Genomic DNA, 21,327 nt, shown 5'->3' with positions numbered 1-21,327 from the left:
GGTTCTTTACACTCATGTTGGTCTTGTCACTGCTGGCTGAGGACACGCTCCATCTTTTGGCCGCTCTGCCCTCTGGTGGAGACTCTCTATCAGTGTGCGTCTTCCTGCTCAGCTCCTGAAACATGTCCTGGTGTCTCTTCCTCGTGTGCATTATCTTCTACAGGGACAGCGCACACAACACCACCGGGTTTACTCAAAACGCTAACGCTACCAGTATCAATGTATCAACTGTGTTTTGGTTTAGAGAGGATTAAAAAAGACTAGAATTACCTCAAAGTCAAGCTCTGCATAGCGTGATTTTCGTCTCTGGGGGAAGATGAGAGACAGATTAAAGGTAAGGTCTGGGTTTTACTTTGTAAACAGTGTTTTAAAGGGATATTATTGTTCAGTCTCACTCAAGAAATAAAGATTTGTTAATAAATAAAATAAACAAGACAAGACTGGTGTTAAACAGTTTATATATTTGAGGGTATTAATAAATGTGAATGTTCAGGCTTTGCTTAACAGCTTTGAAAGTACAGTTTGTGGTGCTCTTATTCCTCAATTAGTCCCTTTAGTTTAAACTTAATTTAGCTCATTAGTGGGTGTGTGGAAACCTATTTTGAGTTCAAATTAATTGGTTTATTAAGCACATAAAAGTCTAATTATTAGCATTTAGTGTTGGAAAAATGTTAAATGTTGTTGAGCTGAGGAAACTTGATGAATTTATTTTAATTTATGCATAAAAAATCTACAGGCCAAGCAAAATATTTTGGGCATTTAGTATTTCTTGGAGCAAAAATGTTAAACTGAAACAAAATCTAATATGGACATATGTTGTCTGAGAAATCTGTTGGTAAAAAGTCTTTTTTTTTTTCACGTTTTACTGGGGTGATTACTGGAGCAAAAAAATAAAGATCAACCGATTTAAAAAAATGAAATTAACACGAACAAATATTTTTGAGAACTAGTTTATACGTTTTAAAAGAGTGAAAATAGTCATCGTTTTGGTGTTGCAGAATTTCATAGCATTTGAAACATGTTCTGGCCTGAGTTTGCTGTTAACAGATTGTGAACGCGCCCTTTAAGCTCTTCGTCACGGCGCGGTGGAGGAAGGCCTGACCCGCGGCTCCGCAGATGTGGCAGCTGCCGGATCACATGGTGTTACCGTGGCGATTCTGCCCTCCAGTGAAAAGACACCGATGGGCACACATCCAGGTCACTTTAACATCTAATGCTGCACTGCATCCTCAGCGGAGAGTAACCTTTGCGAGTGAACTTTAGACCGGAAAACTGCGGATGTTTCTGAGAAGTATTCAGAAATAAACCACTTTTGAGATTTTGAAAAAGACTATATTAATCTGTATAACTTTGAATAAATCTTTTTTGAATATAGGAAGAGTATTTTGGCTGTGTTCACAATTACTAGTTTCTTGACCAGATGCAATCTCTTTGTAATAAACAGAGACATTTCTAAACACTATATTTTGCAGCTAGTATAACATTTTCTTTCTCTGATTCCGATTTTACAAAAGTTTTGTAGCCTTATCGCTTTTCTCTGCTGAACAGTGTTGTGATAGTTTTGATGTCTACTTAAATCTTTATTGGTTTTTTTATTGTCTTATCTTGAGCTTGATTTTGATTGCATGTTCTTATTCTCCTACTCCTTAAACTTTATGCTGCAACACTTTAATTTCCCCATTGTGACACAAATAAACAAATAAAAGTTTATTTTATCTTTAAAAAAAAATAGTTATCTCATATTTTAAAGATACAAAAAAAAAAAAAAAAAAGAATCAAGATTTTGTCTCAAATCCAAATGCATCTTTTTTTTTTTTTTGGATGCACTAATGGATTACTGTATTTTTCGGACTATAGGTCACACTTTTTTTCATGGTTTGGGTGTTTCCTGCGACTTATACTCCGGTGCGACTTATATATTAAAATTTTCAGACTGACAGCCGCGAGAGGGAGCGTGAGGCTTTTGTGTCAGTATCTAGTACTACTATTACTCCTGTACCACTGTCACTTCACTCTACTGCACATGCCTCTTGTAGAAAAAGCTGCTGTCTTGCTGCAAATAGGGAAATAATCAGCCGAAAATGGTAATCGAGCAGCGGAAAGAAAGTTTGGAATGAGCGAGAAACTTGTGAAGGACTGGAGGAAAGCAGGGATGGAGAACACAGCTTCACGGCAACCGAGAGGATGCACCATGCAACTTTCCTGGAAGTCACTGGATGAAACGACAAAGCCTGGACTTCAGAGACAAACCGAAACCATCCTGTCGGGATTCAGAAAGGCCGGAATAATTCTAACTGGAACTGATGCTGAGTCTGACGACAGCGACACAGAAGAGGAAGCGGCGCAATGTTTACATCATGGATCTATGGTTTATCTCCGGAGGTCGCGCAGAAGTGACACAGAGGATAAAGAATTCAATGGATTTAGTGATTTGGAGTGAGATTGTGAGTTTGATAAACTTATGTTTTGTTGTTTATGATATAATTATCTGAATAACTGTTGATATGTTACGTTAACATATTAACATTATTCCTGTTGTTCTCTGTTCTGTTGTTATTACTAGAACTTGCCTTTCAAGATAAAATGTCAGTTCCTGGTCTCTGATTTTATAAAATACATTTCCCCAAAAAGTGCGACTTATATTGTTTTTTCTTCTTGCGTATTTTTTGGGCTGGTGCGACTTAAACTCCGGAGCGACTTATAGTCCGGAAAATACTGTATTAACTTTATTCTCATTAATGGGTTGATTCATTTTTATAATTCTTTTAATCTCGCTAATTTTGCAACACCACAAACTGTAACTTCACAACCCTACTTCGTCTTTGGCCCTGTTTATAGTCCCAGCTTCCTCCTGGCCATTTTAGTCCATTAAACATGATACATTAAGTGATAAGGTGGAGCCTGGTATTAATTTGATAATCACAGCAGTAAGGGAGCCATTATTAAAACACAATATGATCTGGGCAGGAGAGGAGGGTAGTTCAGAGCTGTCCTCGGAGACGTTTTTATTTTGTGAAATTAACTTTACGTGGTTGAACTAATTATGGTATGCCTCCCTCGTTGGTCATCTCCGTTCACTTAAGCTGTGCTCGTCAAACAGAGCAGGTTGTTTTCATAGTGTGATTCTGTTCCATGTTTTAGTTGATGGATGGCTGTATGTCTGTGCCAACAAAACAAAAGATGATGGAACATGAATATTGGGCATCTTTCACATTGATATATGAAGAGATATATATAAAAAAAATACAACGAAAATCTGACTGATTCAAAATAAAAATAAGGTGATGGATACCACACTGACATAAATTGACAATAAATGTTTTTGAATGTCATTTCCAAAATGTTAAAAGTGCAATCTTGAACTCTTCTGGTGAGGACTACCAGCTTGTCTCCATGGTGACATTTGCAGGATGGTATTTGACGATATATTTGAGCAAAATTCGTCTTGCTCCAGTACAGATCTATTGTATAAGCAGCTCTCGAGGTCAAAATAAGTCTGCTGTTCTGTCTGCATCTAATTATAAAGCGTTTCATAGTCTGATAATCAGGAAGTGTGCTGTTTGCATGCTAATTGTTGTTAATTTTATCGTCATGGTCTCTGAAAGTTGTGAAATGCACTTTTAAACTCATCATGCAGAGATGAAAAAATCTGGTACAGTTACTCTAAACTTATCCATCTTTATAAAAATAGGCATGCCAAGTAAGGCCTGACCGATATATCGGTTGGCCGATATTATGGACCCTTGGAGACATATTGGATATCGACCTAAATCTTGCTGATATGGGCCGATAGTCCACGTGGGCATGTTATACCTCATTATAAAGCTTAGAATCTCTATATTATGTCAATTTAATACAATTTACAGACAGATAAATGTCTTAATATGTGGCTCCGCATCAGTATTTATCTCCGGAGTCATTTGTCTTTGTCTGTGGCTGTACTGCCCAGAGTTACATCACAGACATGCGCCGGTTTACACACGTAGCTGCTGTCATCATGATGGATTATATTCTTTATATGGACGGTCTTTTTGAGTCAGGATTGAAAGGACACTTATTAGTGCAAACTTGTGATCTGAGAGGAGCCTGTGTGAGAGGTGAGTGTTGCACATTTGTCGGTTTTGAAGCTACTTTTGTTTCTTTGTCATAGTTTAGCTGCTGTAGCTCTCACACATAAACAGCCAGTTTTGTCTGACATTGGCCTACTGTAAAGTGACTATAGTAGTGGCTGTATATATGTTTTTGGACCTGCATTGATATGTACATGAGCTGTGAATAGAGGTGTGAATGATCGGTATTTACGCATGCATACTTACTTACTTTCTTTACTGGCGAGAATGTCATACAAAAATGCCATTAGTCCTACCTATTGTCTTTAAATCTGACTGTAAAGAGGCAGAGTAACAATAAATGTCACCTAAACAAACCCAATTTAAAATCCAATAGAATCAAACCTAAGTTTTATAATCAATTGAAGATTTATTGTGAATTTTTACATCTAAATATATCGGCTGCAAAAAATATCATATCAGTCGCAAAAAAATCCATATCAGTCAGACTCTAATGCCAATTTACAGGTCAGATCTGTGGAGAGGTGAGCTTGCTTACAGTAAGAATTCATGTTTTTCAAAACTAATGACAACACCAAGATAAGAATAAGGTAAAGTGCAAGTTGAATGCTGTACTGTGGAACATTTCAGGCCAAGAAATAGCATATTCATGGAAGCAAGCAACGGGCAAACCCTCCATCAGAAAAGTTACATATTGCACCTTTAACATTATTTTTTTTCTTCAGATTTGGACAATTTATGCGCGGTGTGGTACCATCGGACGTAATGACATTTAAAAACATGCATATAGGAAACGTGATAAGTATGAATTTGAACATAACGGAAGAAACCCGCTGCTGATCTTACCTCCAGTGAACTCATGGACAGCGTGGACACGGTCTCGCTCTTCGTCATGACGCCGGAGTTCCCAGAATCCCCTGCTCCGTTCATGGCCGCCGTCTGGTGCAGGTTATGGGCCGGCGAATCCCTCTCGGAGCAGGACACGCTAACCTGATCCGCGGGTAGCGTCTTCAGACCGAATCCTGGCTCTCCGGTCGCGGGGTTAGCCAAATGAATGAGCCTAGTCTGGGGTAGCTGCTCTATGTTAATGTTATACTTGTCGTCCTTGCTTTTGGATGGTTTTAGAGTCCCTGTGTTGTTAGTCGGCATTATAACATAACCTTTACCATCTCCGCTACTCCCTTCGCCGTTTCCTCTGGGCATCTCTCCGTCGAGCTGCTTGAACAGTTCGCCGTCGCAGATGTAAATAGACTTGGCCCCCGGGAGCTCGGTGCTGATGCCCTTGGTGGCCCCCTTCTCTCGTCTCATGGTGAGGGTGTGGCTGGTGTAGTCGGCCACGTTCTGGAGGTGCACTTTGGCCATGCTCGCGGGCATCGTGTTGAAGTTGGAGCCCTTCTGCAGTGTCAGGGTCCCGGCGTTGGCTTTGTCGTCGCCCTGCAGAGAGGAGCGCTTCACCGTGCCTGCAAACGGAGACAGAGAGAGAGGAGGGGTTAGGGGCGTCTGGGAATGAGCCTGAGGGGGAAAACCTGGTGGGAAAAATGAGACACGGAATGAAATACAAGGAGAAAATTGAGATAGCTGTTTGCAAATGATTCTTATTTGTGATTGAAGAGAAATGTATTGATCTGTTTAGAAAAGGGGGAAGATAACATAAGATGACTCTTCTTTCTGCTCCTTTTCATTCATTTCTAGTGTGTTTAATGTTATGACACTGTTTTTTGTCGGCTTATACCTTTTATACCTTATATATACTCTCTGCTTTTTGAGACAGATGCAGCAGTTTTAGTATTATATGTGTTGTATGAGGGAAAAGGTTGTGCTTATGTGAGGTCAGATCATTTTAAGATATCAATGGCAGAGGTGCTGGAGCAGGGGTCTCCAACGTTTTTTCTCCAGTGAGCTACAAAACGAAAATGTCAGAGAGCTACCTATTTTAGCAGTCGCAAAGAAACTAAGTATATATAAGAGCCTTTTGCAAGCCTTAGACGTGGAACAGTTAGATGCCTGTAAAACAAATCATTATCCATTATCCACAATGGTAATGAATCAAATTTTACTTATTCATCACAATACATAATAAGAATTCAGAAATCTCTTGGCGAGCTGTTCTCAAGGGTGTGGACAGTAGAGGTTTGCACGGGACAGAATTTTCAGTCTCACTCGAGCTCGCAAAGAATTGTAATTTTCATTTTCGCTCCCGCTCACATCTGCGGTATTTTGTCCAGCTCCTGCCCGACATTCGCTTTCTTAAGCTCTAAACACATAGCCAGGCTGATGCCACCTAGTGCCTCCTCTCAAAGTTTGCAAGAACCCTGGAAGTTGTAGACCGCGCACCGGCCAATCAGCGAAGAGCTGTGAAGCCAGGATGTCAAACTCAAGCGCCTGTCTGGGTCCCTTTTGTGGAACAGCACAACAGTAAACAAAGAGGTCGAGATGGATGTAGACGAAGCCAGACATTGTGCGTTGGCAACGATTCTCGAGATTGAGGATTTAAAGTCAGAACAAAGAGAATGTTTGGTGAATTTTATTAAGGGGAAAGACGTTATTGCCCTTCTGCCTACGGGATTTGGCGCATTACATATGTTATGACCAAATAGCAGCGACTGGTTAAATTAAAAAGTACCCACCTACCATCGAGCGAGTGAAAATGTTTTTATTAATGCCAAATATAATATCAAGCACAAATGATGTATGATAGGCATACACTGATCATTTGTATATTTTACTTTACACTCATATTTAGTTTGCGGGACTGCAGTTTATCGTACCACCTGCCCGCTCCCGCATTGTGCAGTCCTGCTCCCACGATGAGCTTTCAAAATACTACTAGTTAAAATAGCTACTAGTTGCTGCTGTGCTAGAGTTTGAATGTGGTTCGTGAGTGAATGGCGGTGGTCTGAGAACGTCGACCATTTCTCTGTCGATCATTGAGGTCCTACCACCTCAAGGCCACTAGGAAGACCAGGTAACACAGTGGGGGCTGTTACTCTGTTGCAAAATGTTGTTGTGTCCTTAGGCAAGACACCCGCCGAGCTTGCCCGGTATGACTGTGGTGTGCGCGTGAGTGTTGATGATGGTCAGAGGGACTAATGGCGAAGACTGGCAGCCTTGCTTCCGTCAGTCTGCCCCAATGCCAGTGGTGCCAGTGGTAACTTAACGCCGCTGAGTGGGAAGTGAATGACTGACGTAAAGTAAAGTGAAGTGACTGAAGTGTCTATATAAATCACCATATAAGCCCAATGCATTATTATTAATCTGAGCCGTAGGCAGCTGTGTGGTGACAAGAGTGGCCCCTGAATATATAGTGCCATATTTGTATCTGATGGACTCACACAGCTGTGACTGTAGCAGCAGGAATATTTAGACCAAAGATTTGTGGATACACTTTCAAGAATCGTTCATCTTAATTATGCTTCTATAACAAAATATTTCATACATAACTAAAACATAACAGGTTCTAATGGCCATGGAAGTGAGATATTTCTTATTCTCTTACACTGTGCTGCTGCAGTAAACCTGAGACCTACTGGATCTTAACATTGTCCTTTGCCAGCTGCACTGCCACATCCATATTCCAATATAATACAGTGCATTTCAATTTGCATGATATCCTTCCAGAGCAAAACCGCACGAGGACGGCACTTCTCATCTCCAAACATGTCCTGATCTTTTGACCTAACATCACATCGATATAACAGCTTTTGGTTTATGGCGCGCTGCATGTCTCAGTCTGCAGTCACACTCATGAACTCAATAAACAACATCTGCTGGATTGAATATATCACTTATACTCTAACAAAAAGTAAAAGGAAACTCGTGGACAACAGCCTTAAGAATGTTTTTGTTGATTGAATTGTATTGTTTAAACCGGGACTTGACTGGGACCAAATGAAGGACCATCCGACAGGTCTGAACCAGGACTAAACCAGGTCTGAATCTACGTCTACAAGCTCATTTTTCACAGACGAACCCAAAAACAAAACTGGGAGCCACTCAACACTAAAAGTAACCTGACATATAAGCCATAATGATATTACAGCTCTATGGTTATAGGAAATTTTAGCCACGAGTTTAAGCCAATCAGAGCAACAAATTCAATTCTGCTCAATTCCATTTCTCTCCAGCGACTAGGTCAGGAATCAGAATACACTAGACCAGGGATCTCCAACTTTTTGCATCCAGTGAGCTACCTTTAAAAAACAAAAATGCCAGAGAGCTACTCATTTTATCGATCGCAAGAAACTGAGTGGATATAAGAGGGTAAGTCTTAGATGCTGTACAGTTAGATGCCGTTAAAACATAAAACCATTATCCATTTATTAGAGCACAAAGTTCAAAATACCACATTTACAGTGGTAATTAAGCAAATTTGAGTTATTCAGTACAATATGTAATTAAGAAATCCTTTGGTGAGCTACTTATAACGGGATGGAGAGCTACTGGTAGCTCCTGAACTACAGGTTGGAGACTCCTGCACTAGACGGTTTGCAAGAACCCCGGAAGTTGTAGACCGCCATGACGTCAAACTCAAGCTCTTGTCTGGGTCCCTTTTGTAGTACACAACAGTAAACAAAGCGGTCGAGATGGATGTAGACGAAGCCATATATTCTGTGTTGGCAACGATTATCAAGATCGAGGATTTAAAGCCGGAACAAAGAGAAAGTTTGGTGAATTTTATCAAGAGGAAAGACGTTATTGCCCTTCTTCCTACGGGATTTGGCGCATTACATACGTTATGACCTAATAGCAGTGATTGGTTAAATAAAAAAATTACCCGCCAACCATCGAGTGAACGAATTCTAATGCTGCGAAGATGATGATGAATAAGGCACCACGCCACAAGATATTTATTGACGGTGGATGGAGGCTGGGGGGAGATTAAGGGTGGGGCTCCTTCTCTAATCCAAATGATGAGCTGATTTGGAACCACCCCTCCTTAAAGATGACGTCTCCGGACTGAAGGATGGACGAGAAACACGGAGCGGGAGGGAGGGGGTCAAGAGAGCTGACACAGACGGTGTTGCCGGGATGGGCCGTATAATTAGGGCTTCTGGGTAATTGAAGGAGTGGTTGAGATAAGCCGTGGTTGGCGGGAGAGAAGGTTGAGGCGTGGTCCAGCTCCTGAATCTCAGTTAATCATATTAGCTCCACATGTAGCTTCCGTTTTTTTTTTTTTTTTTTTTTACTTCTCTACCTTGTTAGCAATTATTGACGCAATGCCAACTCTGAGCTACAAGATTGCCGTGAGTTTCAAAACTGAAACCACTTAACAATCCATCTAGCAGCACAACGTTAAAATCAAAGTGTCTCCAAGCAAACCAAAATCTGGGCTTAAACTTAAACTGCACGATGTCCCAAAATCCCACCGTAAGAAACCCCCAGAGTTGCGGGATAAATACTTCACGGGAGCTTTTCTCAAACATAAAGACAAAAAAAACATCTTCTGTGTCGTTTAATATGTTGGCTATTGTGGCGGAGTCTCAGTAGATTTCCAGATGCAGTTGCTGATTTCCTGTCTCCAGAGATAATCAGATCTCAGCCCCAGCGGATATCAGCACAGGCACTATCAGATCAGCAGTGCAGGAGCCGCTTCATTATCCACTGATACTGAGCCAGGGACAAACCGATCTGTCCACTCCTCTAACTCTCCGACGCTGGATACTCTTAACACTGCTAACATGATCAGCACGAATTAAATATTTTACATGTTGATCTATGTATTATTATTTATTAGATATGTCACTGCTCTGCCTGGATGTTCCACAGTATGACATTTAACAGGTTTATTTTACGTTGATTCAATTACAAGTGGTTTTATAAGCTCAAAAATGCAGAGAAAAACAGGCATTCTGACTCTGAGCAGGGTCGCCTCTCCACAGATCTGACCTGTAACTTCTTTTTTGGTCTCCATGAAGATAGAAAAGTTTAATACCTTACAGTGAAACATTCCAAAAGACCCTCCAAAGGACCCTCCACCAGAAAAGTTACACAAACTTTAACAAAAAATCTCAAACAAGTATCTAAAAATTCAAAATTCTTCTAACTTGATTTTGAATCTAATCACAATTGCATCTTAAAAAAAGTCCAATGAAATGTTTTTTCCTCTCCAAATCATTTAGTTCCCTATACTGGTATATCTATTAATCCTTTGTCTAATATATTGCATCATCTATGGTGTCACTATGGCGTTATGGAAGCACACACGCCTCACAGTAAGAAGGTTCTGGGTTTGATTCCTGGGTTGCATGTTTCCTCTGAGCACTCTGGTCTCTCCAATCAACTCAAAACATGCACCAATAGGTCAAATACTCCAGCTAAGATAGTCCTGACCAAGAATAGCTCAAGATCTGGAGATGGGTCTCCTGCTCTGAACAATTTGCCCCAGCGTCACTGAAGGACGGGTCAAATGCAGAAGACAAATTTCAACACCGAGTCTTTAAAGGTGTAACTTTTATGGTAGAGCAGGGACAGGTACTGGGACGTGGGTTGTTTGGTACCAGGCCACGAAAGTGCGAACCCCCCGTCCCATACACAGTGTTGACCGTCCGAACGTCCCTCCTTCCCCTACACCGCGCGGACCATCCCCCGTCCCGTATGCCGCCCCTCCTCTCGTACGTCGCACAGACCGTCCCTCCTTCCGTACGTCATGCAGGCTGCGCCACTAAACCAGAACTAAAATAGGTCTAAACCAGAACTAAACCAGGTCTAAAACAGGACTAAACCAGGTTTAAAACAGGTCTAAAACCAGAACTAAAACAGGATTTAGCAGGACCCCCCCAAGTCCCTCCAATCCTTGAAATATTGTCTGATATAAAACCGGTCCGTGGTGCAAAAAAGGTCGGGGACCACTGTGGCAGAGGGTCCGTCAAATGCTTCTCTCCATAAAGATGTTATTGCTTTGTCTGGAATATTTCACAATTCTTCATGGAGACCAAACCAGCCCAAGTTACAGGTCAGATCTGTGGAGAGGCGACGTCAATCACAGTCAGAATGCCTGTTTTTCTAGGTATTTTTGAGCTATAAAACCACCTGTAACTGAATATATGTAATAGAGGTGTGCAAAAATATCGGAATATCGATATATCATATCATTTAATGTGATGATACAGTATCGATATCGTGGGCTACTGTATCGATATATCACCAAGAGTATTTTTACGTGTGTTTTACTAAATTATTTTGTAACAGCGCTACAGTTTTGTTGCTTGTGGAGTGAAAGGAAACTCATTTATGCGACACATTTGACATTTTGACTCTGTTTTGAGGATTAAAATGTTTGTGTTTCATATGAATTTTGCACAAGAAGTGGTTTAACAAAGACTTTTAGTATCACAGCCATGATTCAGCCTTTATTTTTTATTGAACTGTATCGAATCGTGGCCTGTGTATCGAGGTATGTATCGTATCGGCAACTTCTAAATGATACCCGGCCCTAATATGTAAGTGCTTATCCATAGAAACAAGCAGGTGATGGATTAAATGTACCTTAACCTTTCAGAGCAAAAAGGAAACGGCGAATGATAATATAATGTCTCTCGATCACTGAGGATCACAAAGGCCGTGAAGTGCTTCTATTGTGTCGTCTCTTATGTCTTAACGGTTCGTCAGTGAAAAGAAGAGACTCGGGAGTTTGTCGTAAGAACAAGAGAAGAAGAGGAGGGAGCGGGCGTCTGCTGCAGAGGAGTTTTGAGACGGGCTCAGAGAAACAGATGCAGCCTCAGAACAGACCTCCCCAAAGTCAAACTCAATGAAAAGAAAGTGTGTGTAAACAAATGGTGGATTAATACAGTAGAGACAGGAGAAGACAAGAAGAGGAGGAGGAGGCGTACCTGATCTGCAAGCCATATCCACGTCCTTCTCAAAGTCAGTCTGAAAACAAAATTATGAAAATGGTTAGTATTAATACAAACTAGTTGGGCAATATTTAAGTTATTTCAAAATTTCTTACAACCTTGATCACAATTTTGAGTTTATGTACACGGAGTAGCTTTACACTGCCTCTATAATGTAATAATGGCTTAGTCCTGATGTAGTCTTGGTTTGGTCCTGACCTAGTCCTGCTTTAGTCATGGTCTAGTCCAGGTTTTGAGTTTAGTTCATCACCTGCCCCTAAAAATTCAGAGTGATATGCCTGGAATATTTAGTTAAGACGGCTAATACTCTGAATTTGCTCACTTTTCTCAATCTGGAATGGTTGTCTTTCAATTGAAATTCCCTTTAAAAAAACTTGGAATGGTTCTCTTTTATTTTAAAATTCCCTTAAAATGCCCTGGGCTGGTTCTCGCAGAAAGAGGTCATAAGAAGTTGGAACTAGGAATGGGTATTTGATTAAATTTTCTTAATCGATCGTTGGGAGAATTCAATTTTAGATGAATCATTAAGGGTTTTTTTTAATATTAAAATTATCATCATTATTATTACTATTACTAATCTGCATAAATAAACTCAACTTTACAACATATAAATCATAAACACTCTAAAGCCACATCAGCCCGTTTGAGATTATAATGTGTTTAATGCAGCTTTGACACATTTGTTTACATTTTACAGAAATGAAACTTAAAACCGCATGGCTAATTTGCATAAACTGTAAGTGCTGAAAAAACAGCTCTTTCCTTGTGCGCTGATGCGGTTCAGCTTCTGTCGGACTAAAGGACAAGACTCAGTGGAATATGTGTGTTCTTTCTGTGACAGAAGGATGTTGATGATGATGGTGAGTCTGTTCTGTGTGTGTGTGTCGTGTTGGAGATGATTCATGTTTTCAGAGATCAGATGTGTGCAGGTTTAGAGCAGCTCTTTATTTAATGTCATTTCACTCACTTTATTTTGGCTCCTGTTGTGCTGAAAAGACTGAAAAGTGTTTGTCTTTTGGACACATGTGACTCAACTTTATGTTGCAGTAACTGGGATACTGTGTTTACATGCACCATGAGGAAACCGGGACACTCAAAAACCCCGATCTTACCCGGGACACTGATGTGCTGTAAACACACTCACTGAGCGGTACAGTGTCTCCAAGGCTGCAACTTCAGCGTTAGTGCTGTCAGACGCAGCCTCGTCTTCTTATTCAACGCTACGCACAGCAACCTACATTCAGTTCGTTGATTAAAAATGATCGACTAAATCCTTAATGCTCAATTATCGATTAGTCGACTAATCATACCCATCCCTAGCTGGAACATTCTGTCAAATACCTGAAGCCAATTGGTCCAAGCAGAACAAGAGTGGAACAATCTGAGAAATCAAACTTTTGTTAAATCCAGCTGAGAGAAAATCTTTCCCTCTACAAATGAACAAAGTCCGTCCCTCTGCATGTATTCGTCTGCCTTTCTGATAAAATAAAGTAAAGTAAGTCAGTCTGTGCCTGTGTCTATGTCTGTTTCGGTATGTTTTTGTGTTCTTCACCACAATACTAAGCTCCAGTAGGGACATGCAAACTTTCAAACTTATCTATGCAAGTTTTGACTAATAAAGTAGTTTACCATGAGCTGAGCGTGGCCATTTTGGAACGATCCCCCGGAGTCTCCATTAGTGTCCTCCTGACGATCCACAACACGGCACTTCACCGCCTCCTGGACCTGCAAAAAAAAAAAGCGAGTGAAGAAATAGTAGTAGCAGGTTCCTACAGCTTGAAGCTTCTACAGCTCCGCTCAAACAGTGACAGAAACAGGACTACATTCATACTCTACTCCATACAACTGTACAAAAACTCACACTTATGCAAGAGACGTCCAGTTATTCACTACTACATTCCTTTTGTATACAGCTGAGATACTATATTTCTGTATTTTTATTCTCACTTGTATAATTATCCCTTCTTTTACACCAGTCTTATGTTGAATTTGCTATTTCCATTTATATTTCTGCTCTTAGTTTTATATTTATTGCGATGTGTGAGTAACTGTGTCCAAATAATTTCCCTTTTGGATCAATAAAGTTTGTCTAAGTCTAAGTCTCTAGTAGTAGTTTTATTCGGTCATTTTGCAGCACTACAAAACAAAACAAAATAAAACACAGACTACAACCCCGTGGATCATGACTAAAATGATTTAGGCTGAAGTATAAAGTACTTATAATGCCAAACCCTATTAAACAATGACAGTATTCCAAGAAAGAAAGCAGCGTATGAACAGCAAGTTTACATTTACAATTTCACTTATGACTTACTGCATATATAAGAGTCGAAATATAAATTAAAACAAACATAATTTAATGCATAATTCATTCATTCCAGAGCTCTATATCTTTCAAAACATAATGCTTTATACTCTTTTTTAAAGGCTTCTAAAGTGTTAAGCTTTTTATAAACATCATCACACAGATTGTTCCATAAACTAAACTCTCTAACAGAAACACAATACCTTTTTTTTTCTTTTTTTAGTTCTTATTTTAATTTTTTTTTTAAAGATGCCAGTTTTGTTTTTGTTTATGGTTGTACAAACTAATAAAGAATAACAGAATAATAAATATAAAGAAGGCACAAAAATGTATCGTTAATGATCGTATCAAAATAAAAGGTAATGTTAAAGAAAAGCATGTAGGTAATATGTGAAGAATCCCTCAGTTGTTTAGGTAGAATGCATGGCAAAGGAGAAAAATCAGTTTGTCGACTGGACAAAAGGCAAAAGAACTGAAGAAGCAGCTTGGATGAGCTTCGAACATATTCGACTAAACAAACTTTTGTCTAGTCGACAAACTTATTTTTCTCCTTTGCCATGTAGTTAATAGTCGTGGTTTATTTGTGAAGACAATAGATCTAGATTTCTAGGTATTTCTGTAAGACATGATTTTTATATTGTTTTTTGAAGTGCACCAAATCAGTACAAGCTTTGATATGTTCATCTACAGGGATGTAACGATATCCAAATCTCTCGAAATGATATTATCACAATATGAATCTCACTGTACGGTATTTATTGAGATATTTTCATATAGTTGTAGATAGGATGGTTTTTTTATGCTTGTTTGCTTTTAAAATACCCTGATAAGATTTTGGTGTGAATTATTTCCATCATAATCCCAAGAATTCAAGTCAAAAACAGATTTCTTCATGTTGTCTGCACTGAAATGAATCATGGGATATGTAGTTCCTAGTGTTTATTAGCTATTGCAGCTGTAAAACCAAACATTTAAGCAAAGAAACTTGTAATTTGATATATTGTGATGCCCTGCGATATTACTGAGACGTTTGATACGATACAATATCACGATATTTTGGTTATTGTTGAATACCTAGTCATCCAAGCTGTTTCATAAGTCTGCTTTGAGAGTGGTTTGAGAGAATAGTTTTTTTTAAATTCATTTTCAGGTTGTATTTGAATAGAAAGTATGAATTGTAGTAGTCGTAGTTAGGGATGGGCATGATTAATCGATTAATTGATAATTGATCATTAAGAATTTCATCGATTACGTTAATTTTAATCGACAAACCGAATGTAGGTTGCTGTGCGTAGCGTGAACCAAACAGGGTCTGTACATGTGTCTCTCTGTGCATCAGAAGGAGCGAGACACAAACAGTCGGTCAGTCTGCAACGTATACGTATACGTACGTCTTGTACGATGATTTGTACAAGAAATTCCAGGCTTTCCGTTGCGTTCGGGACAAGTATGAGTCCATGTGCACAGTGTATAAAGCAGCACATATGTTTCTGGTGTCCAGTGGGAAAAAGTTTTGCCAGGTGAGAGTCGCTCAATGTCGATGACGAGGCCCCGCCCCCCTCCCCCCGTACGGTGTCCTGGTTTTGACAAACGCAAATCTGGTCACACTAACCTGTATTAAACTGAGTCATGTCTTTTAATCTGACTGAAATTGACCACATCAGCGACACAAGAGCTGTAGTTTTATCTTCGCTTAGTTTATGCAAATTAACGATGCGGTTTTAAGTTTTGTTTCTGTGAGAGTTGCACAAAACTGAATTAAACACATTATAATGTCAAACGGGCTGATGTGGCTCTAGAGTCGTTACGGTTTATATGTCGTAAAGTTGAATTTATTTATGCAGATTAGTGCAGATAGTAATAATAATGATGATCATTTTAATATAAAAACGTTAATGATTAATCGATAATCGATCGTTAATTCTTCCGACGATCGATTAAGAAAATTTCATCGAATGCCCATCCCTAGTCGTAGTAGTCATCCTAGTAGTATAAGTAGTAGTAAAAGAGTAAAAATTGGGAAAAAGGTTAGTTTATGTAAGTGTGAAAAAGATGAAGAGAAATTGGTTCCCATTTTGCAGCACAGGTCCATAATTCCTTTAGCCTTAATCGTCACACAGGTGCAGCTGCCGGAGTAAAACAGTGGGGACTAATGCAGCCACTCTAACCTTGTTCCAACAGAGTGTATTCATCACATTAGGATTTTTAGGGTTTAGTTTTGCTTCACTGAGTTTTTGGCTCTCATTTAATACCAGAAAAGCCCAGAGCTACATTCTTGGGTTACTTGCTTCCAAAACGTTATGCATGATTAGATTTTCATTTCACGACTACTTTTTATTTAGCCGTAGACATTCGTGGAAAGCCGCGCGCCGACTATCTCTGACGCACACAATTTTAAACAACAACTTCATTAGTAGCACAGCAGCATTGCTTACTGGTGATGCAATTAAAACAGCAACATTTAGTAAAGACCGGTTCACTTCAGAAACGGCGATAGTATCCAGTGATAAACTACAAACGTCCTTTTTTGAGTCTTGAGTTTTTAACATTCAACGCTTATATTTTCTGCACACATGTTTGAATTTTGTTTAATTTTCATGTTTTACTTCTTATTACTAGTCTACAGTAGGTACATTATGCAACTTTCTGTAGGTGGCATGTCACTTGCCTGATTTTATGGAAATAGAAAGTTAAAATTTGTGCTGAACTTTCTCCATGGTGATAGAAAAGTTTTATGCCGAACTGTGGAAGATTTTAGCCAAAAGAACAAGCAGGAGGAGGCGCTCTTCCAGGACAATAAAGAGTCAGGTTTATGGAGATGCAAGCATGCGCAGAGTAAGTCAGTCAGTGCTTTTCAGTGCAGTAAAAAATCCCAAATGACTTTCCCGAGTGAGTGGCTTTAAATAATTTGAAGTTATTGTAAAAAAAAAAAAATCCTGTGAGCTTCAGGATAGATTTTAAAGTTTTTTTTATTGGTTTACAAAGCTCTCAATGGTTTTCATCCTATTTATTTATCTGATCTGCTTTTACCTTCAGGTCCTCAGGTCTTTTAACTTTCCCAAGAGTCCAAACTAAAACTCACGGTGAGGCGACATTCAGTTTTTACGGCCCCGTTTGTGGAACGAGTATGAGGATCTGATGTCTGCTACGAGTGTTTTAAGAGTGAACTCAAAATGTATCTTTGAATTGAAACTTTTACTTGTTTTAAATCATAGTAATAGTAATAATAGTCAAAGTAATAGTAATAATAGTTATAATCGTACTAGTAGTAATAGTAATAGTAATAGTAGTTGTAGTAGTAGATGTTGTTATGATTATTTATTTTAAATGTCTCCATCTAAATTTAGCTCTCCATTTTTTATTTTTACAATAACTTTTAGGAGGTTTATGTTTTATGTTTCTGTTTAAACTGCTGTAAATATGGATGAAGCAATGGGGTGAAGAGGGGTTGCTGTTGTTTTTAATCATTGTAATTTTTCTGTTGCATGTGAAGCACTTTATGAAAGTCGTAAAGCTTGACTGATTGATTGAAAATTAAAAATAAAAAACAATAGTAATGTAAAGCATATTCATCTTGCCCTGTGTAGACAGGTAATAATAATGCATTAGTCTAAAATTCATATAGTTCAAATTAGGGATGGGCATGATTAGTCGATTAATCGATAATTGACCATTAAGAATTTCATCGATTACGTTAATTTTAATCGACAAACCAAATGTAGGTTGCTGTGGGTAGTGTGACCAAACAGGTCTGTACATGTGTCTCTGCATCAGAAGGAGCGAGACACAAACATTCAGTCAATCTGCAACGTACCAAAGCACAAATGTGTATTTAACGATGACTTGTACAAGAAATTCCACGCTTTCCATTGCGTTCGGGTCAAGTGTGAGTCCATGTGCACAGTGGACAAAGCAGCACATATGTTTCAGTGTCCAGTGGGAAAAAGTTTTACCAGGTGAGAGTCGCTCAATGTGGATGACGAGTCCCCACCTCCCTCCCCCCGTACGGTGTCCTGGTTTTGACAAACACAAATATGTTCACACTAACCTGTATTCCACTGAGTCATGTCTTTTAATCCGATAGAAATTGAACCACATCAGCGACACAAGAACTGTAGTTTTATCTTCGCTTAGTTTATGCAAATTAGCGATGCGGTTTTAAGTTTCGTTTCTGTGAGAGTTGCACAAAACTGAATTAAACACATTATAATGTCAAACGGGCTGATGTGGCTCTAGAGTCGTTACGGTTTATATGACGTTAAGTTGAATTTATTTATGCAGATTAGTGCAGATAGTAATAATAATGATGATCATTTTAATATAAAAAACGTTAATGATTAATCGATTAAGAAAATTTCATCGAACGCCCATCACTAGTTCAAATGCTGATTTTTGCTGTAATTCAGTGAGTTCTTGCGTCTAGTGACTAGTACATTTGCACATTCACCTTTTGGATATTTCATGGCAAAGTAAAATGTAATCAGTAGGACAAAAAGTCTCTTGGCCCCATCTGAGAGTCCAAAATCACCACATTGAATAGTCTCTATGTCACAAACCAGGAAGACGTTTGGAAAGATGCAATTACAACTTCCCAGGCCCAGTTTTCTTCATCTAAATGTCATTGTAGCATTCCGTTATGTTTGACTAATCAACAATTACAACCAGACCTCGGTTTTCATAATTTCCCCACTGACGCACAACTCCGAGCGCACTGGGTACATGCGATTAGAAGAGACGTGTCGCCAAATTCAAGATGATTCCAAACAGCACATACGTCTGCAGTCTTCATTTTACTGCTGATCACATTTACTTCAGTGGGTTTGATCACAGTCGGTCGGTGAGCCCAGCGTCGGGAACTACACCGGAAGTTGTAATCGCATCTTTCCAAATGTATTCCTGGTTTGTGACATGAGCATGAATAGAGCCTTTAATCTGAAAACCACCACTGTAGTACCTCTCTCCGCAGTATGCAGTGCACCATCACGATGACGAATCCCTCCAGAGAATCAAACACGGCGAAGAGGATCTGGAAGAGGGCGGAGCGTCTGTCCGTGATCGCCAGCACCGCCGACATCCAGGTGAGAGCCAGCAGAGGCAGCACCACGCACGAGCTCCACAGCGACGCCCTGCAGGATGGGAGGGGAACAGCAGTCAGCAACAAACAAAACAAAAAAAGCACCGGATGTGTTTCAATGGATTTATTAAAAAGTTATCATTAGCTTTGACTGGTTTTATGTTGATTTAAGACTACGTTAGCTGCTTGATATTTTTCATAGTAACAGATTAGGCATAGCATAGTGTGTTTTCAGTCTAAACCATGCAAAATATAACATCACATCAACAATATTTATGCTACTGTCACAAACGGGAACATACATCCATTTGGTCCAATATATATGGCCATAGCTGACATATATTCCATGCATGTATGTTTAAGATGGTTCATTTGGAGCAGAGAGGAGAGAGAGGGGGAGGGGTCAGGTGGGCGGGAGAACGGTGGGATGAGGCAAAGGATGCACAGAACAACAGGAGGAGCCAAAGAAGGAGGGACAGAGCAGAGACAACCTCAACTACGGATAACACCATGGCCCAAAAATACAGCTCGCTCGGGTTTTATTTATGGGTCAGAGTTAAGCTTTTGGTGCGTGAGGTTTTGAAATGTGGCTCGAGTATGTCTAAAAAAAAAGGAGGTAATACTGGATTTTTTAAAACTCATTGCTTTATTCTGAGGGCGACATTACGTTTTGTGGCGTAGAGTCTGCCTGTAATGTTCCACAGTAGGGCATTAGATCTATCTATCTCCGTGGAAATGCAGTTAACGCCACCAGTACGATTTTTATTTATTTATTTAATTTCAAAGTGATTTTTAGTCACAGAAACACTTGTAATTAAGTAAACACAAACTAGATAGAAAAAAAAAAAAGTTATAATATCGCCATGGAGACGAGCAGGTGCTGTTTTCTCCACCAGAAAATTTACAACATGCACCTTTAAGTTTAAAGACAGTAATTATAATGAACTAAACTGTGCAATGTTTTGGCTTTTATAAATTGTTTTTGAGTTCATTTTTTTTGCAAACAAATTAACTTTTTTTGTAAGCGTAAAGCTGCGTTGATAAAAAAAAAAAAAAAAAAAGATCTTTGTGACAGACTTTCTACAAATTGTCAATAGCTGTAAACGATCAAAATATCTGCATTGTTTATACAGTTTGTCATGAATGTAAAACTGAATGTCATTTATTCACATAATAATAATAGAAGGATGTGAGCAAGATTAATTTCATGAGTTTAAACGCGTCGCGTAGGAAGGGCCTTATAGCCACACCAACAAGACCCACAACTAGAAACGAAGTTAATTAGCAAGACTTCATTTTGAAATCTGTCAGGATGTCATGAATTAGTTCTTTTTATAACCATCTTCCAACAGATTATCAACGCAAATATATATAGTTCAGTGGATTTGATCAGGAGGGGTAAATGAATATATTTCTTTGCACTGAAAAATATCTGATAAACGGTGTAGACTTGGGCTGTATTCACACTTGCACTGGTTTGGTCCTGGTCTAGTCCAGGTTTACTCACATTTTTAGACCCAGTTTAGTCCAAATTTTGTGATAATCTGTTCGCAAATGTGAATCTAGCCTTATTGTATCGTATTTTCTATCAACCCAAGTTTGGAGAATATTTGTTTTTTAGTCCTGCCCCCATGTTTATCAGGCTAATATTAATTTTGGTGAAGTTATAGCTGCGTTAATGCAACAAAAATACTGTATATAATCTGTAATTACGTGTTTATTATTGTATATTTTGTGTTTTGTGAAGAAATCCTCCCTCGAATCGCCACAAGGAAAGAAAAACATGACATAGGACAGAGTAAAGAGACCAATCGAGTGAAGGAGAGGAGAGAGAGGAAAGGAGAGGAGAGAGAGAAGGAGAGGAGGAGAGGAGAGAGAGGAGGCAGGAGAAGTAGAGTTAAAATAATTAGCGGGACTAACATGGCGTTACTGGTAGCTGTGGTGGAAACGTCAGCCGAAGAGATAACTCCGCACTTGGCACATTTGAGCGTCATATTGTACAGTGGCACTGTCATCTGACTGCAA

General features: G+C 39.2%; 1 protein-coding gene across 1 annotated transcript in view; it reads right to left on the bottom strand.

Annotated features, from left to right (window-relative positions):
• The window catches only part of adgrb1a (adhesion G protein-coupled receptor B1a), a 264,634-nt gene that overhangs the window by 4,068 nt on the left and 239,239 nt on the right, over positions 1 to 21,327 (bottom strand). The window contains exons 25-31 of the mRNA XM_055163913.1: positions 21,223 to 21,321; positions 19,183 to 19,354; positions 13,553 to 13,648; positions 11,900 to 11,939; positions 4,917 to 5,530; positions 271 to 306; positions 11 to 157 (exon numbers count right to left, since the gene is read on the bottom strand). Coding sequence (XP_055019888.1) covers positions 11 to 157; positions 271 to 306; positions 4,917 to 5,530; positions 11,900 to 11,939; positions 13,553 to 13,648; positions 19,183 to 19,354; positions 21,223 to 21,321 — 1,204 coding nt within the window. The remainder of the gene's footprint in view (positions 1 to 10; positions 158 to 270; positions 307 to 4,916; positions 5,531 to 11,899; positions 11,940 to 13,552; positions 13,649 to 19,182; positions 19,355 to 21,222; positions 21,322 to 21,327) is intronic.

Source organism: Boleophthalmus pectinirostris, unplaced genomic scaffold, assembly GCF_026225935.1.
Source record: "Boleophthalmus pectinirostris isolate CB_2022bp ecotype Guang Dong unplaced genomic scaffold, ASM2622593v1 HiC_scaffold_6, whole genome shotgun sequence".
NCBI classification, from domain to species: Eukaryota; Metazoa; Chordata; class Actinopteri; order Gobiiformes; family Gobiidae; genus Boleophthalmus; species Boleophthalmus pectinirostris.
The sequence above is the reverse complement of the archived record's forward strand: the minus strand, read 5'-3'. Positions and strand labels throughout refer to the sequence as shown.